Raw genomic sequence first — 21241 nt, forward strand, 5'->3', positions numbered from 1 at the left:
CCAGGGGATATTAAGGAAGGTGAGGACAGCAGTGTCATCCATTATGATGAGAAGGCAATTGAACGACTTCTGGATAGGAACCAGGATGAGATAGAGGATGCAGAACTTCAGGGTATGAATGAATACCTGAGTTCCTTCAAAGTAGCCCAATATGTGGTGCGTGAAGAAGAAATGGGGGTAAGTGAATTGATTGACACTTGCTAGATGCTTTTTCCCCCAAAACGGTTCTTGATAAAAGGTTCACATTAAGTTGGCAATTAAATACTTCTTTACTAGGAAACATTGAAAACAGGGAGGCTGATAATACTGAGCTATTGTTACCTTTTGATGTTGTGGTAGGAGGAGGAAGAGGTTGAACGTGAGATTATCAAGCAAGAAGAATCAGTGGATCCAGACTATTGGGAAAAACTGCTTCGCCATCACTATGAGCAGCAGCAAGAAGGACTTGGCTAGGAATCTAGGCAAGGGCAAGCGCATTCGTAAACAAGTCAACTACAACGATGGCTCACAAGAAGATAGAGGTGTGTGACGAACAAGTGAGAGTGAACATTATGGTTTGAAAGCAGTCTTCTTCAGAGAAATTTCACAGCCTTTTTATTTTCCCCAGACTGGCAGGATGACCAATCAGATAATCAATCTGACTATTCTGTTGCCTCTGAGGAAGGTGATGAAGATTTTGATGAGAGGTCGGAAGGTAAATTTTTATGCAGATTTAGGCACTGCTTTCATTCAATTTGAGAAAAACTGTATAATTTTTAAAATTCCAGCCACAATCTAGATGTTTGGGAGATTTGTGAAATATTCATTTCTTAATCCTGAAGTTATACTTTGGCCTAAAATATCTGAGGGTGAAGATTAAAAAAGAGGGGCATGTGAATATGCTGCACAGTCCCTTCCTTGAAAAAAAAGTAGAGTACATATGGAACTAACATATTAAATAAGACACGCATTTCTGTCTTTGATAAAAATTATATATCATATTCTAGTCCTGTGGTTTAAATTGTGCTGTTAACTAACACCTCATTTTGTTTTGTCAGCTGCACGGCGACCTAGTCGCAAAGGCCTAAGGAATGACAAAGACAAGCCATTGCCCCCACTCCTTGCCCGTGTGGGAGGAAACATAGAGGTAATGTATATAATTATGAGAATGTTACAAAAAAGGATGGAGCTAATGGGACGATGAGGATAGATGAGGAACTCATCAAATTTGCAGATGACACCAAGCTAGCAGGAATAGCCAACACTCTAGGACAGGGGTAGGCAAAGTTGGCTCTTCTATGACTTGTGGACTTCAACTCCCAGAATTCCTGAGCCAATCATACTAGCTCAGGAATCCTGGGAGTTGAAGTCCACGTGTCATAGAAGAGCCAACTTTGCCTACCCTTGCTCTAGAAGATAGGTTTAAGATACAGAAGGATCTTGACAGACTTGAACATTGGGCGCTGTCTAACAAACTAAAATTCAATGGTGAAAAAAGTAAGGTTCTATATTTAGGCAAGAAAAACAAAATGCACAGGTACAGTATATGTGGTATCTCACTCAATAGTAGTAACTGAAAGAGATATTGAAGTCCTAGTGGCAGCGTTTTCCTGTAAGCTGCGCTCTTGCGCACAGCGCGCGCCCCAAAATACCCCCCCGCACACCCTTTCCCACGGGCGCGCGCTCCCCATCCCCCTGCCAGCCCGCGGGGGGGGGGAAGGCGCCGGCAGTAGAAGGAAAGGGAGCCGCGGGCGCCCCTGCCTCCCCACGGTGCCTCCGGCCCCCTCGCGCCCCTGGCCTCTCGGCCCTGCCCCCCGCCCGCCCCGATCCGCCTCCTCTCCTCCCCCGCCTCCTGCCTTGGGCCGTGACTTCTCCCGCAGCGGTGGCTGCGGCTTCTCCTCATCCGCGCTCCCAGCCAGGGGGCTGCGAGTGACAGTTTTTTTCCGCGCGCTTCGGGAATGCCCGCCCTGCCCCTCTCGCAGCCCCTTCCCTGGGAGCGCTTTCGTCCCGGATTTTCAGCAAGGGAGCTGCAGTAGAGGCAGGGCAGGCATTCCTGAAGCGCTTGGAGAAAGTGCTCTCGCAGCCCCCTCGCTGACAGAGGGAGAGAGAGAGCAACAGACAGAGCGAGAAAGAAAGAGAGAGGGAGAGAGAAAGTAAGTGAGAAAGAGAGAGAGAGATAGCAAGAGAGAGAGATAGCAAGAGAGAAGAGAAAGAAAGCAAGAGAGATAGAAAAAGAGTGAGAGGGAGAGAAAGCAATAGAGAGAGAAAGAGAGAGAGAGCAAGAGGGGGAGAGAGATAGAAAGAGAAGGAGAAGAGAAAGTGAGAAAAAAGAGAGAGAAAGAAAACGAGAGAGAGAGAAAGAGGGAGAAATGACTCTTGATTTAAAGCATATGGTAAAAAGCACCCAAATAATAACAGAAAAAAAAACCCAAGCCGTTTCTTTGTTTGTTTGTTTGTGTGTGTGTGTGTGTGTGAACTCTTGAACCATTTCCAATAGCTCACCTGTTATTGGAAATGGTTCAAGAGTTCACACACACACACACACAAGGGGGGAGGAGACAGGGATGGAAAAAGAGGAGAAGATAGTAATAATAGTAATAGATTTTGGTTTTGTTTTATTATTAATTTCTTTTAATAAAAAACAAGGGATTTTTTTTCTTATTTGTTTGTTTGTTTATTTATTTATTTATTTATTTATACTTCTATGCCGCCCAGTCCCAAAGGGACTGCCGCTCAGACACTATACTTTTCTGCCCACACCGGAAAAAAATTGGAGGGAACATTGCCTAGTGGACAAGCATTTAAATATGAGCCAGCAGTGTGCAGCAGCTGCCAAAAAAGCAACACAGTTCTAGGCTGCATAATTGGGGGGAATATATAATCAAGATTACATGAAGTATTAATGCCACCTTATAATGCAGCCAGTTTTGGTCGCCACAATGTAAAAAAGATATTGAGACTCTACAAAGAGTGCAGAGAAGGGGACTGGAGACTAAAACATGAATGGTTGCAGGAACTGGGTATGCCTAGTCTGATGAAAAGGGCTAGGAGAAACATGATAGCAGTGTTCCAATATCTCAGGGGCTGCCACAAACAAGAGGGAGTGAAGCTATTTTCCAAAGCACTTGATGGTAGGACAAGGGGTGGAAACCTATCAAGGAGAGAAGCAACTTAGAACTAAGAAATTTCCTGACAGAACAATTAACCAGTGGAACAACTTGCCTCCAGAAGTTATGAATGCTCCAACACTGGAAGTTTTTAAGAAGATATTGAATAACCATCTATCTGAAGTGGGTGTAGGGTTCTTGCCTAAGCAAGGGGTTGGATTAGAAGACCCCCAAGATCCTTTCCAAATCTGTTATTTGTTTTCTGTTAATGTAATGTGTTCTAAGAATACTAATACAACCCTACCTGGGATGCTTGAACATACAAATATGTTACCATTACATCTAAATCTTTTTTCCTGAACCTATTTCCTGTAATAGGTATTGGGCTTTAATGCTCGACAGCGGAAGGCCTTCCTTAATGCCATCATGCGCTATGGAATGCCACCACAGGATGCCTTTACCACCCAGTGGCTAGTCCGTGATCTCCGTGGCAAATCAGAAAAGGAGTTCAAGTGAGTTTGTGTAATAATAGAGAAATCTCTTTTAAAAGCTCAGGAGGAGGGAAAGCCAATGAATGTCAATTGTGCTTCTATGGAGATAAGAAAAGAGCAATATTAGAATTTGGCAAGTACTTCCCAATGAGCATATATAAGGATCAAGTTGATGTAAGCAGAATAGTGGTGCCTGCTGCTCAAGCTCTTCCATGTTAATTTCCAGGCCAATGTTGCAGAGTGATGATGATGATGATGATGATGATTATTATTATTATTATAAAGGTTTCTCCCCTTTGTATTTGACAGGGCCTATGTCTCTCTCTTCATGCGGCACTTGTGTGAACCAGGAGCAGATGGTGCAGAAACATTTGCTGATGGGGTCCCACGTGAGGGCTTATCTCGACAACATGTTCTCACACGAATAGGGGTCATGTCTCTCATACGCAAGAAGGTGAGCTCTAAAATGCTGTTTCTATCTATTCCACAGATTACAAGAAAATATTTTAAAAGGTTTTCTAATCCTTCATACATAAGTGATACATCGATTAGTGTATCTTTTTGCCTCTATTTACTCATTGGAGTTCAGGAACGCAGCTGCTAATATTCTTCATTTGTTTTGATTTTGAAAAGAGTAATATATTTTCTTATTTTTTCCACCTCAGGTACAAGAATTTGAACATGTGAATGGACGCTGGAGTATGCCAGAACTTGCAGAGATGGAGGAGAACAAAAAGCTTTTGCATCCAAGTTCGCCTTCCCCCAAAACCCCAACTCCTTCTACACCAGGAGATACTCAGCCTAATACTCCTGCACCTGTTCCTTCTTTAGGTGAGAGCCTTGAGTTAGTATCTTCAAGAGAAAGCAGTCCAGCTTTCAGTTTTTGCTCCTGCTGTCAAAACTCTGGCAGAGAGCTTGGGGCTGGACGTAAATAAAACACTCTTATCATAGGAGGGCTTCTTCAAGTGTTGAGCTGCCCTCAAAGGCACAAGAGAACATCCAGATAAATATTTATATCAGAATAAAATTATGTCAGGGTTGGGTGAGTAGAGAAACATTGGTCTCTTATGAGAGGTGGGAAGGGGAACTCTTCTAAAAAGTTTCTTTGCTTGTGCTGATTATAGAGGAGGGAGTGAAGGTAGAAGATGGAATCACTACCAAGGATCAAGTGGAACCCGTAGAATCAGAGAAGGAGATCAGTCCTGCGGTTGCTACTTCTGTTGAAAATGAAGTTCCAGTTGAGGTGAGCGTTTGCCAGAGGTTTATTTAGTATCATTAAAAAATATATCCTAATATTCTATTGCTATTAAAAATTATTTAACTACTGCTCAATTTGGTCATTATATCTCTAAATTTGAAGATGAGAAACTACATCTTTACCTAGGTTGCATAGGTATCATTTGCAGTAATAGCAGGGCTTTGCTTAATTTAGGAAGAGAACATCTATAAGTGTCCCTGCATCTTCTGAAGTAATTTTTGGCTTTGAATCCAAAGCTCTGCAAAACTCTATTAAAAAGCGAAATACACAGGCATTCTTTATTATATGCAATTAATTTTAAGATAATGTTTTATTTATTTATTTTAACTATTTATTTGTTTATTTATTTGTTTATTTATTTATTTATTTATTTATTTATTTATTTATTTATTTATTTATTTATTTATTTATTTATTTATTTATTTATTTATTTATTTATTGGATTTGTATGCCGCTCCTCTTCGTAGACTCGGGCGGGCTAACAACAGTGGTAAAAACAACATGCGATAATCCAATACTGAAACAGCTAAAAACCCTTATTTTAAAAACCAATCATACATACAAACATACCATACATAAATTGTAGAAGCCTAGGGGGAAAGAATATCTCAGTTCTGCCATGCCTGACAGCAGAGGTGGGTTTTAAGGAGCTTATGAAAGGCAAGAAGGGTGGGGGCTATTCTAATCTCTGGGGGGAGTTGGTTCCAGAGGGTCAGGGCCGCCACAGAGAAGGCTCTTCCCCTGGGTCCCGGCAAATGACATTGTTTAGTTGACGGGATCCGGAGAAGGCCCACTCTGTGGGACCCTAACTGGTCGCTGGGATTCAAAGGTGGTCCCGGAGATAATCTGGTCCGGTGCCATGAAGGCCTTTATAGGTCATAACCAACACTTTTAATTGTGACCGGAAACTGATTGGCAACCAATGCAGACTGCGGAGTGTTGGTGTAACATGGGCATACAGTATTTAGGGAAGCCCATGATTGCTCTCGCAGCTGCATTTTGCACGAATTTTGCCTTTACTAGATATGCTGTTAATTTTTTTAAAACAGGGACTGGTTTTACTTTCTTACACTCTTAACTGGCTAAATATTCTTACTCTTTTCCGATATAGCAGGCCCCTCCTTCAACAGAGACCAACACACAAGAGGTAAAATCTCCTATAAATACTGTAGAAGCTGAAGAGAAGAAACCAGATGACCTGGAAGTGAAAGAGGAGCCAATGGAAGCCGAAAGTAAAGGTATGGCTGTAGTTAGTTCCTTTGTGTTCTATTCCACAGATGAATGAAATTGTAGAGCATGGGAGTTCTTGGTGTAAATGCAAACTCCTAATGCTAACAGGGTTTAACCTGGATTGAGACTGTACAGTTTTGAGAAAAGCACCCAAGTCACCCATTTATGCAAATGTTTTTCTTTAGCTGATACAGAGAAAGTAGAAGAAAAGACACCAGCGGAGCCACCTGCTGAACCTCCCACAATTAATCTTGATGAGAAAGGCAAGAATTCTTTTTATTGTACATTTAATCCATTTGATAAAATAAGTTTTCTAAGCAGAGGCTGGGGATGTTTGGAATATTAAGATGGACTCCTTGGTAATTGTGGTCTAATTGTTTGTTTTCTTTTCAGAAGAGAAAAAGGAAGATGAGAAGAAAGATATAGTGATGCTGCAAAATGGGGAAACCCTTAAAGAGTCTGCTGATGATCGGCACAAGAAAGCCATAAAACAACGGTTCATGTTCAACATTGCAGATGGCGGCTTCACTGGTACTAACCCATATGAGGATAGATGTTTCCTAAGAGCTTTTTTCCTACTCAGTTGTAAACACTTTTGTCTTTTTACTTCCTTGCAGAGTTGCATTCCTTGTGGCAAAATGAAGAGCGAGCAGCTACGGTTACCAAGAAGACATATGAGATCTGGCACCGGCGCCATGACTATTGGCTCTTGGCAGGAATTATAAAGTATCCTTCCTCTATATCTATGGAGATTCTCAGTCATCCAGATCATGGTTGTTCCAAAGGCAACTGGGCTTTCTGGTTTTTCTTTGAAGACATTTTGCTTCTCATCCAAGAAGCTGCTTGGATCAGCTGAAGAAGTGTCTTGGATGAGAAGTGAAACGTCTTCAAAAAGTGGGGGGGACCCCAGAAAGTCCAGTTGCTGCTTGAAAAAGCACCTTTAGGATATTCTTCCTCTAGGAGCCAATATAGATTTGATTGAGAATTTGACATAGCAAAGACAAAACAGTATGATCTTGGGTTTAAAACAAGTCTGGTATTTGCATTCATATCTCTTAACAAGAATGGATCCTAAATTTGTATTATATTTGTATGCTTTCTTTAATAATAGAAATGCTTGTTTGCTTCTGGTGGGTTTTCAGATTTCCTGCTTTACTTCATTTTACATTTACTACTGCTCTCACCAATTTTTGGATATATACTCTGCCCTCTGACCCAGCATATCTTATTACTTATTGGGATTAAATAGATCTCTCTTTGCAAGGAGGGTCAGCTCTACTGAAGTTTTCAGCAGTGGCTTGGCAGATGAAGTAATAAGATGAGGAAACCTGACAGAGTGTTCAAAGAAAGGATTTTATCTGACATCTTCCCCGTGAATAAATTGGAATCCTACTATAATACATAAATTGAGTGTGATCCACACTACTCACTAATTCAAATAGACCGTAATTGTTACTGATTTGCCACCTTTTCCAGGTTATTTGTTTTTCTGAGCTTCTCCAATTACAGTCATGGTTATGCTCGATGGCAAGATATCCAGAACGATTCCCGTTACGCCATCCTCAATGAGCCTTTCAAGGGTGAAATGAACAGGGGCAACTTTCTAGAAATAAAGAATAAATTCTTGGCCAGGAGGTTTAAGGTGAGCATTCCTTTTAGGACACAATTTCTTTGTAAATGTGGTAAATGAATAGGTTAGAATTTTCTTCAAAAGCAAGTCAAATTTTTTTTTAGGATTGGTGGATGAGTTGAAAGTATCATTCCCTTCCTTGTTTGAAGGGTAAGGATGGGCTTTAAAGGCAAAATGAATGCCTCCTTACTTGATTTAAGGCACCCTTTTTGCGTTAAACGTTGGCATATAAAAACAAAGGGAAATTTCTCTGATTTTATGTGCAGTTAAGTCGGGGGGGGGGGATTTTACATTTTTAAAGATGTCTCAGGTTATGAGAGTATTGTTGAACATATAGTAAAGCTTATTAATTCAGCTCATAAAGAATGTGATTTTTAAGCAACACTCTTAAAATATTCTGTCAAGTTGTAGTTATCATAGGAATGATTCTTTTGTAACATTTTGACTTTGTATTAATAGTCCAGTTGTATTACTTTTATTTTAGTGGTTAGGTTTAAGATTCTGATCGGGGTCACTTTGGGGCAGCAGGACAAAGAATTATTATTATTATTATTATGCTGCTGCTCTTCTCTGAAGACTCGGGGCGCCTCACAGGACAAATACAAAAACAATATATATACAAATCTAATTAGTTAAAACTATCAGCTAAGATCCCGCTACATTAAAAAAGCAGTCAATTAACTCAGTCACATCCACACATAACATTTAATGGTCCGGGGGGGGGGGGGGGGAGAAAGCGAGGAGGGTGGGGGCAATGCAAATCTCTGGAGGGAGCTGATTTCAGAGGGTCGGGATGCCACAGAGAAGGCTCTTCCTCTGGGCCCCACCAGACGACATTGTCTGGCCGCTGGGACCCAGAGAAGGCCAACTCTGTGGGACCTAACCGGTCACTGGGATTCACTGGGTGGGGGCAATGCAAATCTCTGGAGGGAGCTGATTCCAGAGGGTCGGGATGCCACAGAGAAGGCTCTTCCTCTGGGCCCCACCAGACGACATTGTCTGGCCGCTGGGACCCAGAGAAGGCCAACTCTGTGGGACCTAACCGGTCACTGGGATTCATGTGGCAGAAGGCGGTCCCGTAAGTAATCTGGTCTGATGCCGTGTAGCTGTGCATTTGTATCACATGACCTTGCAATTAAAATTTAGTGATATCTTGTTAGACAATTCTGAATGCTTGCTGATAAGAACATTGAACACAGGAATTATAAGCAATATGAATCCTGTACCAAAAATTGAGAACCAACATTGGTTTTTATAGCTGCTGGAACAAGCCCTAGTGATTGAAGAGCAACTACGGAGAGCTGCATATCTAAACATGTCAGAAGATCCATCTCATCCCTCTATGGCTCTGAATACTCGTTTTGCTGAAGTGGAGTGCCTAGCTGAAAGCCATCAGCATCTATCCAAGGAATCCATGGCTGGGAATAAACCAGCCAATGCAGTACTTCACAAAGGTGAGGGCTGGGGAGATGTTATTTAATGAGAATAGGGGTTGACTTGCGTGCCACTTGACACATATTGTTCCACGCACCACTAAATATGTATCCTTTCCTTTTTCTCAAGGGAAGGAGGGCAGCTAGTACTTGGGGAAAGACCTTGTTTCAGTTCAGGAAAAACAGGTCAATTTTGAAATGAGTAGGAAAGCTCCCCAAACAACTGATGCATTTACAAATACAAAACCATATAAAAATTTGTTCCAGAAAATAGAGAAGATGAGATAGATTCAAGGTTAGCCTTTGTAAAAAAATTACCCTAGTATTTGTAATCTATCGGGGAGCATTTTCTCTCCAATAGATATGGTCCAAGAGTTTCTTACATAAGTTAATTTTTTCAATATTTTAGATTTGATGGCATTTCTAATTACGAAATAGTTTGCATAAAAAAATTCCTGGCTACATTTCCAAGAAGGTTTTTAGTAATTAGTTTAGGATAATTCATTGGTTTTTTTAAAAAACAGATCCAGAAGCTAAATTTACAATGGATATAGAAACACAATATATCCTCTTAATCCGGTTTTTGAGATATAAAATAATTAGAATCACTTCAGAATTTTTCCACCTTTAATATACAGTAACATATAAGCTGTCTAATTCAATTTAAAAAGAAACTAAAATCTTTTAGGGGGGAAAATAACAAAAAATTTAGAATAACATGGTTGCATAATGATTCACACCCTTATTAAACAAATGCTTTGTTGAAACACCTTTTGATCTTATGACAGCATCCAGTCTTTGGGGGAAGCATCCTATCTTGCTTTGGGAATCTGCCTACTCTTCCTTGCTAAAGTGCTCCAAGTCTGTCAAGATTGCAAGCTCTATAGGTCACCCCACAGATTTTCAATTGAATTCAGGCCTAGGCTCTGATTGGACCATTCCAAAACTTTGATCTTCTAGTGAAGGCAATTTTTTTTTGGAGATTCAACATTTTAGCAGAAGCCTGAAGGTTTTGTGCCAAAATTGGCTGGTATTTGGAACTGTTCATAATTTCTTCTACCTCGATTAAAGCCCTGGTTCTAGCTGAAGCCACCATCGTGCTTCACTGTGGATATGATGTATTTCAATGATGTGCTGTATTAGTGTTGCACCAAAGTTCATTTTGGAATTAATGTCCCAAAAGTTCAACTTTGGTCTCATGAAGCCATAACACATTTTCTCACATGAATTTGTCAGATATGATGTAGGGTTTGGCAAAATGTAGCTGGGCTTAGATTTTATTTTATTTTTTAAATTTTGGTAAGAAAAGGTTTCCATCTTGCTACCCTTCCCCACAGCCCAAACATACAAAGAATGCGGGAGATTGTTGTCACGTGTAGTATACAACCAGTACTTCACTGGAATTCCTGCAATGTTGCTGTGGCTTCTTAACAGCCTCTTGACTAGTTTTCTTCTTATTTTTTCTTCAATTTTGGAGGGACATCCAGTTTTTAGTAATGTCACTGTTTTCTCCATGTGTTGATAACTATCTTTAATGTGTTCCATGGCTTATCCAATGCCTTGGAAATTTGTTTAAACCCTTCTGACTGATACCTTTCAACAGTGAGATCCCTTTTATGCTGGGTAAGCTCTTTGCAAACCACGGCTTTTGCTGTAAGAGGCAACTGAGTAAATGTCAAACAATCCTACTACAACAGCTGAATTTTATAAGGGATTGATCAGAGTTACTTTAATTGATGGCATGTCTGTACTGATTACTATTTAATATCAGTTTGAATGAGATTGGTTAATTTTGAACACAACCACATCCCTGTGAGTGGTTAATTCTGAACACAGCCACAATCCTATTTATAAGTTAGTGTGAACAATGCAGCCGCATTGTTCTAGTTTTTTGTCATTTACACACACACCCTAAAAGATTTAAGTTTGTTTAATTTCACAGCTTATATGTTACCTTAAAGGTGGGCAAAAAATCTGAAGATATTTATCTTGGTCTGATTATTTTATATCTCAAAAATCTGGCATTTTAATGGGTATGTAGACTTGTTATATTCACTTTAAAATGTTCACACCCTTTTCTAAGTAGGGGTGTGGCTCTGTTCAGAATTCACCAATTACATTTAAACTGATGTTAAATAAAGTCCATTAATTAAAGTAACTTGATCAGTCCGACAAAAAATTCAGTTTTAGTAGGAACTTTCTGACATTTGCCTCTTAGAGCAAAACCCATGCATGGTCTGCAAAGAGCTTACAAAGCATCAGAGGGATCTCATTGTTGGAAGGTATCAGTCAGGAAAAGGGTACAAAAGAATTTCCAAGGCACTGGATATACCATGGAACACAGTGAAGACAGTCATCAACAAGTGGAGAAAATATGGCACAACAATAACATTACCAAGAATTGGATGTCCCTCCAAAATTGATGAAAAAATGAAAAGAAAACTGGTCCGAGAAGTTGCCAAGAGACCTACAGCAACATTAAAGAAACTGCAGGAGTTTCTGGCAAAAGCTGGTTGTGTACTACATGTGACAGCAATCTCCCGTATTCTTCATATGTCTGGGCTGTGGAATAGGGTGAAACACAAGCATTTTTTTTACAAAGAAAAACACCTAAGCCCAGTTACATTTTGCAAAAAGACATCATTTCTCTCAAATGTATGTGGGAAAATGTCTTATGGTGTGATGTGGCCAAAGTGGAACTTTTTGGCCATAATTCCCAAAAATATGTTTGGCAGTAAAACAATACTATGTGTCACCAAAAGTATATCGTACCCACAGTAAAGCATTATGCTTTGGGGTCTTCTTTTCTTCAGCTGGAACTGGGGCTTCAGTGAAGGTGACAGAAACTATGAATAGCTCCAGATACCAGTCAATTTTGCCACGAAACCTTCAGGCCTCTCCTAAAATGCTGAAGAGTAATTTCACCTTTCAACAACTCAAAATACCTCCAAGTCCAAAAAAGGATGGCTTCGCCAAAAGAAGATCAAAGGCTTGGAATGGCACAATCAGAGCCCAGGACTGAATCCTATTAAAAATCTGTGTGGTGACATGAAGAGGGCTGTGCACAGGGGATTCCCTCACAATCTGACAGACTTGGAGCACTTTTACAAAGAAGAATAGCCAGAGAGTCCCAAGGCAAGATGTGCCACGCTGACTGGCTCCTGCCCTGAAAAACTGAATGCTGTCATAAAATCAAAACATGTTTCAACAAAATAATTAGTTTAAAGTGTTTAGTTTACAATCACATTATTGTAAGTTTTTTATTGTAATCTCCCCCCCTTAAAAGATTTGTTTGTTTTTCAGTTAAATTGTACAGCTTAAATGTGATATTAAAGGTGGAAAAAATTCTGAAGTTATTTATCTTGCTCTAGTTTTTTTAAAAAAATCTCAAAAACCTGACATTTTAACAAGGGTATGTAGATTTTCTATACCTACTGTACTTCTTTTGTAGTAGATTCAGGCAACTTGAATATTTCTGCAACAAGAAGTGCATCCTTGAAAATTTTATTATGTACTGCCTAGAATTATCTGATGAGAGGACAACTACATAAATGAAATAAATAAATAAAAATTGGAACTTCTTTCCATAGGATTGAAAATTGTTATTTTCCCCATAATATTCAGAAAATTCCACATAATATTCCCCATAATATTCAGCAGAAATCAGGGAAGAACTTTCTCGAATTTCATTCGCCATTCATCCTTTTCTTCTTCCTCTTATAAGTACAGGCGGAAAGGAAGTATAGAGCAGTGATTTTCAACCTTTTTTGAGCCGCGGCACATTTTTTACATTTACAAAATCCTGGGGCACACCACCAACCAAAATGACACAAATTAAATAAATAAATAAATACATACATACATACATACATACATACATACATACATACATACATAACCCCCTCGTATATACAATCCCATGTAACATCCCCTTATAAATACAGTCAATCATCAATCATCCCTACTCAAATTTATATCTCATTTCTGGGTACTTCTCCTGTCTTTCCCCCTTTTCTCTCTCATGTTTGTCATTTCTCTCTCTTCCTCCCTTTTTCCCTCATTCCTTTTCCCTCTCACTTCTCCTCTTTTTCCATCCCTGTCTCTCTCCCCCCCTTATGTGTGTGTGTGTATACACACTGGAACCATTTCCAAAACCAGTTGAGGGCTGGGGTTTTTTCTCTTTTATTCTTTTCAAAAAGAGGTGTGGGCTGGGGGGCATTTCTTATTATTTGGGTGCTTTTTACCATATGCTTCAAGAATCACCCCTCTCTCTCTCTTTTGTTTCTCTCTCCTCTCATTCTCTGCCTCAATCATTTCTCCTTTTTTCTCCCCTTTTTGTTCTCATTTCTCTCTCTCCTTTCCTCTCCCTATCTGTCTCTCTTGCTTTCTCTCTCTCTTGCTATCTCTTTTTCTCTTATTTTCTCTCTCTCTCTCTCTCTTGTTCTCTCTTATTTTCTTTCTCTCTCTCTTGTTCTTTCTCTCTCTCTCTTTCTCTCTCCCTCCCTCTTTCTCTCTTTTTCTCACTTTCTCTCTTGTTTTCTCTCTCTCTCTTGCTTTCTCTCTCTTGTTTTCTTTCTCACACTCTTTCTCTCTCTTGTTCTCTCTCTTGCTATTTCTTTCTCTCTCCCCTTTCTCTCTCTTTCTCACTTTCTCTCTAACTTGCTGTCTGTTGCTGTCACTCACTCTCGTTCTCTCTCCGTTCTTCTCAGCGGAGGCCAGCGAAGGTGATATTCAATGTCGGGAGCGCGCGGGCGGTTGCGCGTGCTCCCTACCCCGCTGCTAGCCGCTCGGAATATTCAAAATAAGAAAAGCCTTCACCGGCGAAGGTTTTTCTTATTTTGAATATTCCGAGCGGCTAGCAGGGGGGTAGGGAGCGCGCGCAACCGCCCAAGCGCTCCCGACATTGAATATTACCTTCGCTGGCCTCCGCTGAGAACGGAGAGAGAACGAGAGTTGGGCCATTTTTTGTCTCCTGCGTTCCGGGTGCGGGAGGAGCCACGGCGAAAGGCAGGAAACAGCGGAGGAGGAGAGGGGGCGGGCGGGGAGCAGCGCCGAAAGGCCGAGGGGGCCGGAGGCACCGTGGGGAGGCAGGGGCGGCCGCGGCTCCCTTCCCTTCTGCTGCCGGCGCCTCCCCGCCCCCCGCGGGCTGGCAGGGAGATGAGGAGCGCGCTTTCGGGGAAGCGACGGTGCTTTGGGGAAGCGACGAAAAGCCATGGGCGCGAGGGGGCCGACTTTCAAAGCAACCTTTGCCGGCCTCCCGTGGGAGGGTGCCAATAGCGGCGGCGGCGGGGGGGCAATAGCAGGGGGGGCGAACTGCCTCGCGGCACACCTGACCATGTCTCGCGGCACACTAGTGTGCCGCGGCACACCGGTTGAAAAACACTGGTATAGAGCATGAGAATGTTGCTTTTTTCATGGATGCTATAGATCATACTATTATCACTATCTAAAAAAAAATCATGGGTTTGTGTATAAGGGTTAGTGCAGATTGTAAATAAAGGAAATAAATCCTCAAGTTATTGAATATGATAAGCATTACCTCAAAAATATCACTCTTGTCAATGCTTTCTTATATACTAATACAACACACAATTTTAAGGCTAACCTATTCTGAAAGTTATATTTCTAAGTTATACATTAAGAACATCTTTGGAACAGGAAGAGGGGAAAAGCATCATGGTTCTTTATTGGATTACAGATTCTTCAGGAACGTTCAGAAGTATGTAATAAATGATAAAATGTACCGCCTGTACTAAAATACGCCTTTGACTTCGGGACTCAGTTGGGAAGCCGCGCGGCTGTTTTAAAACGTCGCCGCCGGCATGTCCCGAAGCCAAACGAACCCGGGTGGCCGGGCGAGCAGCGAGCAAACGGTGGGTGGCCGGGCGAACGGCGGGCGAGCCGGGCGAACGGCGGGCGAAGGGCGGGTGGCCGGGCGAAGGGCGGCGGGCGAGCCGGGCGGGTGGGCGGGCGAACGGCGGGTGGGCGGGCGAACGGCGGGCGAACGGCGGGTGGCCGGGCGAAGGGCGGGCGAAGGGCGGGTGGCTGGGCGAAGGGCGGCGGGCGAGCCGGGCAGGTGGCCGGGCGAAGGGCGGGCGAACGGCGGGTGGCCGGGCAAACGGCGGGCGAGCAGGTGCTGGGGGGGGCTTCGCCCTCCCGCCAGCAAGAGGGGGAAGACCCAGGGAAGCCGCCCAGCAGCTGATCTGCCCGGCGCCATCTACGCATGCGTGCCCATAGAAAAAAAGGGCGCGCACGCGCAGATGGTGTTTTTACTTCCGGGTTCAAAAATCGCCATATAGCCATTTCGCAATGATCGGGCTCGCAATACCCGGGGGATCACTGTAATGTAATTTTTTCTTCATACAAGTTCTAAAATTAGGTAAAGAAAAGCCAACTTTTGGAGAAAATAATCGAAAGCTACATATTTGTGTGGGGCAAAAATATGTGAACTTTTAGGAATATTAGTTCATTTAAAGTAAAAATTAGGGTAATGTGTCTCAATCAATGAAATGATAATCAAGTATGAATGTAGGCCTGCCTTATTTAAAGAACAGAATTCTGAATTCATTGTCAAAGTCTGATCTTCCAACACAGTTATGTGGAGGAGCGGCATGGGCTGAACAATTTCTGAAGATCTTCAAAAAGCACCAGGCTGGAAAAGGTTACACAACTATTTCCAAAGCACATGGACTCCACAAATCCACTGACAGGCAATTAAAAACCATTGTTGCCCTCTCCAGTAGTGATCAACCAAACAAGGTCATACCAAGAGCAAGGCATGTGGTACTCCAGGAGCTCTCAAAGAAGTCTAAGGTAACATCTAAGGAACTGAAGACCTCTCTTGCATTGCTAAATATTGGTGTTCAAGAAACCACCATCAGGAGAACTGTGAATAACAATGGCGCACAAAAATACAAGGAAAAAGCCATTCATCTCCTAAATAGCATTGCTGCCTGTCTACAGTTTGCAACATAAATAAGTCAAAAAGCATTGGAAAAATGCTCTGTGGATAGAGGACATCAAAGTAGAAATGTTGGGGCTTGAATGAAAATTGTTATGCTTGACAGAGGGCCAAGATTGCATTCCAGCATAAACTTATCCCAGCTTTGAAATTTGGTGGTAGCAGTATCAAGGTTTGGGCCTGCTTTGCTGCTTCTGGATCAGGACGGCTTACCATCATTGATGAAACTATAAATTCTGAATTGAACCAGTAAATTCTACAGAAAAACCATCAGGGTTTCTGCTTATGAACTGAAGCTGAAGAGAAAATGGATGATGTCAGCAAGACAACAACCCAAAGCACACAAGTCATATGACCAAATAATTATTAAAGCAGAAGAAAATGTTTCGGAATGGCCTAATCAAAGTCCTGACCTTCATCCTATAGAAATGTTATTGAAGGATCTGAAGCGGGCAGTGCATATGAGGAAGCCCACCAACATCCATGAGTTGAAACTTGTGTAAGGAGGAATGAATTAAATTTCTTCCAAGCTGATGTGCAGATCAGTTGTTATCAGAGAAGTTGAATTGCAACTGTTGCTGCCCTGGTGGGGCCATACCGGTTACGGAACACAAAGGTTCAAGTACTTTTGCCACACAAATATGTAGCTTTGTATCATTTCAATAAATAAATGAAGTATGTTTTTGACATTTGTTTAATTGGTTTATCTAGTTTTAGGACTTGCGTGGAGAACATTCTAGGTCATATTTATGTAGAAATCAAAATTAAAAAGATCTCATAAACTTTAAAGCACTATTGTAGCTTATTGTATGTTTCCCCAGCTTTCTACAAGATTCTGCTAGTTAATACAGAAACAAACAAAAAAAGGACACACTTTTCATTCTAAAAAGAAACAAAACACTAGAACCAAACTTGGCAACTTTGAGACTTGTGAACTTCAACTCCCAGAATTCTCCAGCTGTGCTCGCTTAAAGTTGCCAAGTTTGGAGACCTCTGCACTTGATAGAAAGTCTGCAAGTCACTGTTTGTTTAAAGCAAATTCTGCATACAGAAATATCTGCATGATTTTTCCCCCCCCTCAGCGAGTGCTCTCTGAGCTTGTTTTCTTGCAGTCATTTCATTAACTCAAATTATTAACATAGTGCTGGAAAGGAGTGAATTTTGCTCTCATTTTATATATTTGCCTTGTCAGTGTTCATGAAAGTGGTCTTGGCAGTTGATGGGGATATTGTTTGCTTCTTGATTGTTAGTCTAATATTGATCTCAGTGTTAATCTCTGCTCCTCTGGGTGTTGCTTGCTAGTAAGGAGGTGTTTTTGTCTTTTTGTTGTCTTTTTTGTTTGTATGTAGATGTTGTTTATGTGTATATACTTGTTGATGGCTGATTTGTCAGAGTTACAGGCTTCCAGGAACTCCAACTTTTTCCCCCTCAGTCTCTATTTACAAATATAAATTGTTGTATTTTTTCACATTTATAAACCAGTATTACCACTGTGAACCAATATCTCGCCAGGTCCCTCATTAATGTTCATTTTTCCCTTGTGGGAGCAAGGATACTCTGTTTATTGGTTCAGTAATAATTACTAAAGATATTATTGCTATTTCTAATTATCTGCTTGATAATTTTGAGTTGGATTTTTTTTCAATCTAGGGGTTAACATGTCTATAAATCAAGTTTCCCCACCAATAGACAATTAGAAGCATATTAGTAACATATTTTAATTCTATCCCTGTTCCTGTGCTCAGCGAAGCTTCTAAGCATAATTCCATATATTTTTAAATATTTGTTCCATAAGAAAAGTGGTATTACAAGTCTTCTTGACTAAGTGCTTTATCTGAATTTAGCAATCACAGTACAAAATGAGCAAAACAAGTGTTAGTTTCAGTGGTTCAGGGAACTTCATCAGATATGATAAGGATCAGGAATAATACTTAGAGATGTTTGACCCAGTTAAGCCTTAGATCAAATACATTTTATACTGTAGCCATATGTATCCTGATAGAGCCCTACTAAACTACACTGAAAGCTCTTCCTTGAACAGTTGGAACACCGGAATAACACTTAATTCTTCCAAGTAGATATTTTTGATTATGTCATTGAATTCATGGATCTTTGCCATAGTAATACCATGCAATTCACCACAGTTCTTGCCACCTGTTTTACAGAAAATGTTCCTTAGGTTAATTCAAGATGCAAAGGGGGGAAGGAGTAATATACACAAAATGTCACTTTGTTCTTTCCATTATTTAAAAAATTATCCAAAATTATCCAAAGGTGGATATAATCTGCAGCAATTTAGATTAAGGGAAGGACCTGTAGTGCTTAAATGTATTTTTCTTTTGGCAACTAATTTCTACTTTTAAGTCTCCAAGATCAAATATCAAAAGATCAACAGCTAGTTATTTGGAAAACAGGGTAGGAGATCATCAATTCTCATGGATTTTTTTAGAACACCATTTTAATATTTTTTTAACATTCAGGTGGCACAAAGTCTTTATTGTCTAATAACAGCAAATTATTTTTTAAAATTGCTATTGTGACTGTCCTATTATTCTCTTGTTTATTCAGCAGCCCCATAATTTAGCTTTATTTCAAATCTGTTTTGTGAGCTGCTCATTCTTCTGCTCTGCCTGAATATGAATTCAGAGCTTTAGTTAAGTTTCCATCTGAACTAAAAAAAAGGGTCCCTCTTTGAAAGTTTGGTCTTCAAAAGTCAGTGTTCATTCTTTTATCTGTACGACAAAATATTCATTAACTCACTCTGAGATGAATTGTGCCTTATGTTGTTTGCTGACACATTTTCATAGATATAAAGATACTGATTACATGACAGCTTAACAGTAAAATTGAAAAAGATTTTCAAGCAACTATTCACAGGGAAATTGCATGCAGCTTTCTTAAATCACATTACCCGGCAAGCTCCCTTAGTTTAGTGTATGGATACATAACATTCTGTTTGTTCAGTTTACTTACTGCACAGATTTGGCTAACACAACTAATGGCTATAAAAGCCTTTGGAAATGCCAACCTGCTCCCAGTGTGCATCATTTTTTAACAGTCTGATAGCTGCCCTCTACCTTCACTTCTCCATTCTTGAAGGAGATTCTGAACTTAGTGAATTTTTATTCTTAAGAAAGGAGGGCAGTTGTGCCAATGTGTATAGTGAATTTTGCATGTCATGGCAAGGATATTTTTATTTAGGGCTGTACTCTACAGCCATTGCTTATAGTTATAGTTTAGACACTTTTGTACTGTTATTTATTTATTTATTTTATTTATTTATTAGATTTGTACTGTTAGCATTTGTGTTTAAGAAGCCAAGTGAACGTGCCCTCCTCCAGTTCAGATTTGTAGTTGCCCTTCTGGTCATGGGAGAGATCTTTCCCAAAATGAGCTGCCTTACAGAGAGAATTTCCTTTTTATTTCTTCCAGTGCTGAAGCAGCTGGAGGAGTTGCTGAGCGACATGAAGGCTGATGTGACACGGCTACCTGCCACAATTGCCCGCATTCCTCCAGTGGCTGTGCGTCTCCAGATGTCGGAGCGCAACATCCTCAGCCGCCTGGCAAATCGTAGCAGTGAACCTCCTCCACCACCACCAAACCAGCAGGTAAGCATCAAACCCTGCCATTCCCACCCTATCCTGGAGGGAGGGGCCCATGGCGACTGCCTTGGGATTGGGGAATGGGCTTTGCATAGAATATACTGTACTAAATGTTTCTCTCTCTCCCTCCCTCCCTCCTTAAACTTAGGTGGCTCAGCAGCAGTGAAATACCTGACTGGTGCCATCAATCCAGTAATTCAACTAAAGTGACACGTATACCCTTGTTTCAGTTCTGACCCCATCCCCATCCCCTCCGTCTGGCACTCCTGATCAGATGATGTCCTCTCAGATGGAGGATATGACTGGAGAAAGGAGGAAGTGCAATCTTCCATAAGCTGCCAGTTGCACTTAGATTGCACTTGGGTGAAAAGGAACATTGGATGGACTCTGTAAATAGTGACTGGAGGCTGCAGCGTCACATCTGTTACACAGACCTGGCTGCAATGCTCATCACCTTGGCCCACTCTTCCTTGATTTTAATTTTATTTTCAGTTCGTTTACCAAGATGAGTGCAAGCAAACGTCAGGACAGACACAGCTACCTCCATCAAGATCCTTTTAATACAAAAAACTGACTGGACTTGTCCTATGAAACAGCTGGAAAAAAGACAAATCTTGATAAAGTTAAAAATAAAGGTTTCCTTGTATTTTCTTTGCTTTGGGCAAAATATACGGGGGATGTAAAAGCTTCTTTATTAAAATTTTAATGTGACTTGTGATCTGATAGAAAAGTGTACATGTGCAAATAATATGTACACTTTCAGTTTAGCCCAAGATAAGGAGATTCCAGGCTGTCCTAGATACTTTTTCCAGTTGATAAACTTTAAAAGGCTTTGTAATAGAAAATAAAACGTGCTGCAATGTGCAATTACAGGCAGCACCTACATGACAGTATCACATTTTGTCTGAATTTATCTAAACTATAGGCTCAGCACATTTTAAATCTCTTCCTTTTATATCACAAATCATGGTTTTGTATCTTGAAATGTCACACAGTGCATACAAGCAACTTACAAGCTTATTCATGCAATTTGTTGGCCCATGAATTGGGTTACTGACTATCAGTGTTTGATTCATTACTTTATTGCTTAGCACAATGTGAGAACCCAGCCATTGTTACTCTATCCAACAACCTCACATGAGATTGTAAAAAGATTGCTAGCCAGAAAAATGTGGTTGATTTACATTGGGAGATGATGTTGACACTTTGTTTCTTACAAAAGCAGTATCCTGCAGAAGCAGTTGTCACAAGGGCTCTTGATAAATATTTTCATCTAATTTTTTCTATAAAAGACATGCCCTTCACGTGTCAATTTGCTTTTTGATAGGGCCTACATAATTCTCTGAAAATATTTTTCTACCTAGAAATTGTAAGTAGATTCAGCAAACATCTTTCATTCATGTGCAACTGACATTAAAAGCTATGTGATCAGATTTCATTAGTGCTTGCATAGGCTACCACCAGGAAGTCCCAGCACTGTAAGTATATTTGGAATGGTTGCATTGAATGATGGCATTTTAAAAGACTAGTAGAAATTGTGACTACCAAGT

General features: G+C 40.7%; 1 protein-coding gene and 1 non-coding gene across 2 annotated transcripts in view; both read left to right on the top strand.

The window, feature by feature from the left end:
- CHD4 (chromodomain helicase DNA binding protein 4) overlaps positions 1-20337 on the top strand; it is a 37517-nt gene extending 17180 nt beyond the window's left edge. Inside the window, 17 exon segments of the mRNA XM_070742095.1 lie at positions 5-177; positions 340-441; positions 443-521; positions 608-694; positions 1038-1126; positions 3465-3598; positions 3887-4031; positions 4243-4408; positions 4702-4820; positions 5947-6073; positions 6251-6328; positions 6459-6596; positions 6683-6791; positions 7575-7707; positions 8954-9149; positions 19522-19697; positions 19840-20337. Coding sequence (XP_070598196.1) covers positions 5-177; positions 340-441; positions 443-521; positions 608-694; positions 1038-1126; positions 3465-3598; positions 3887-4031; positions 4243-4408; positions 4702-4820; positions 5947-6073; positions 6251-6328; positions 6459-6596; positions 6683-6791; positions 7575-7707; positions 8954-9149; positions 19522-19697; positions 19840-19857 — 2069 coding nt within the window. The 3' untranslated portion in view covers positions 19858-20337.
- Positions 4443-4577, top strand: LOC139163279 (small Cajal body-specific RNA 11). The gene has a single exon (XR_011558444.1). It is a non-coding gene; the product is annotated as a small Cajal body-specific RNA 11 (non-coding RNA).
- Positions 20338-21241: the final 904 nt, after the last annotated feature.

Source organism: Erythrolamprus reginae, chromosome 2 (assembly GCF_031021105.1).
Source record: "Erythrolamprus reginae isolate rEryReg1 chromosome 2, rEryReg1.hap1, whole genome shotgun sequence".
Classification (NCBI taxonomy): domain Eukaryota; kingdom Metazoa; phylum Chordata; class Lepidosauria; order Squamata; family Dipsadidae; genus Erythrolamprus; species Erythrolamprus reginae.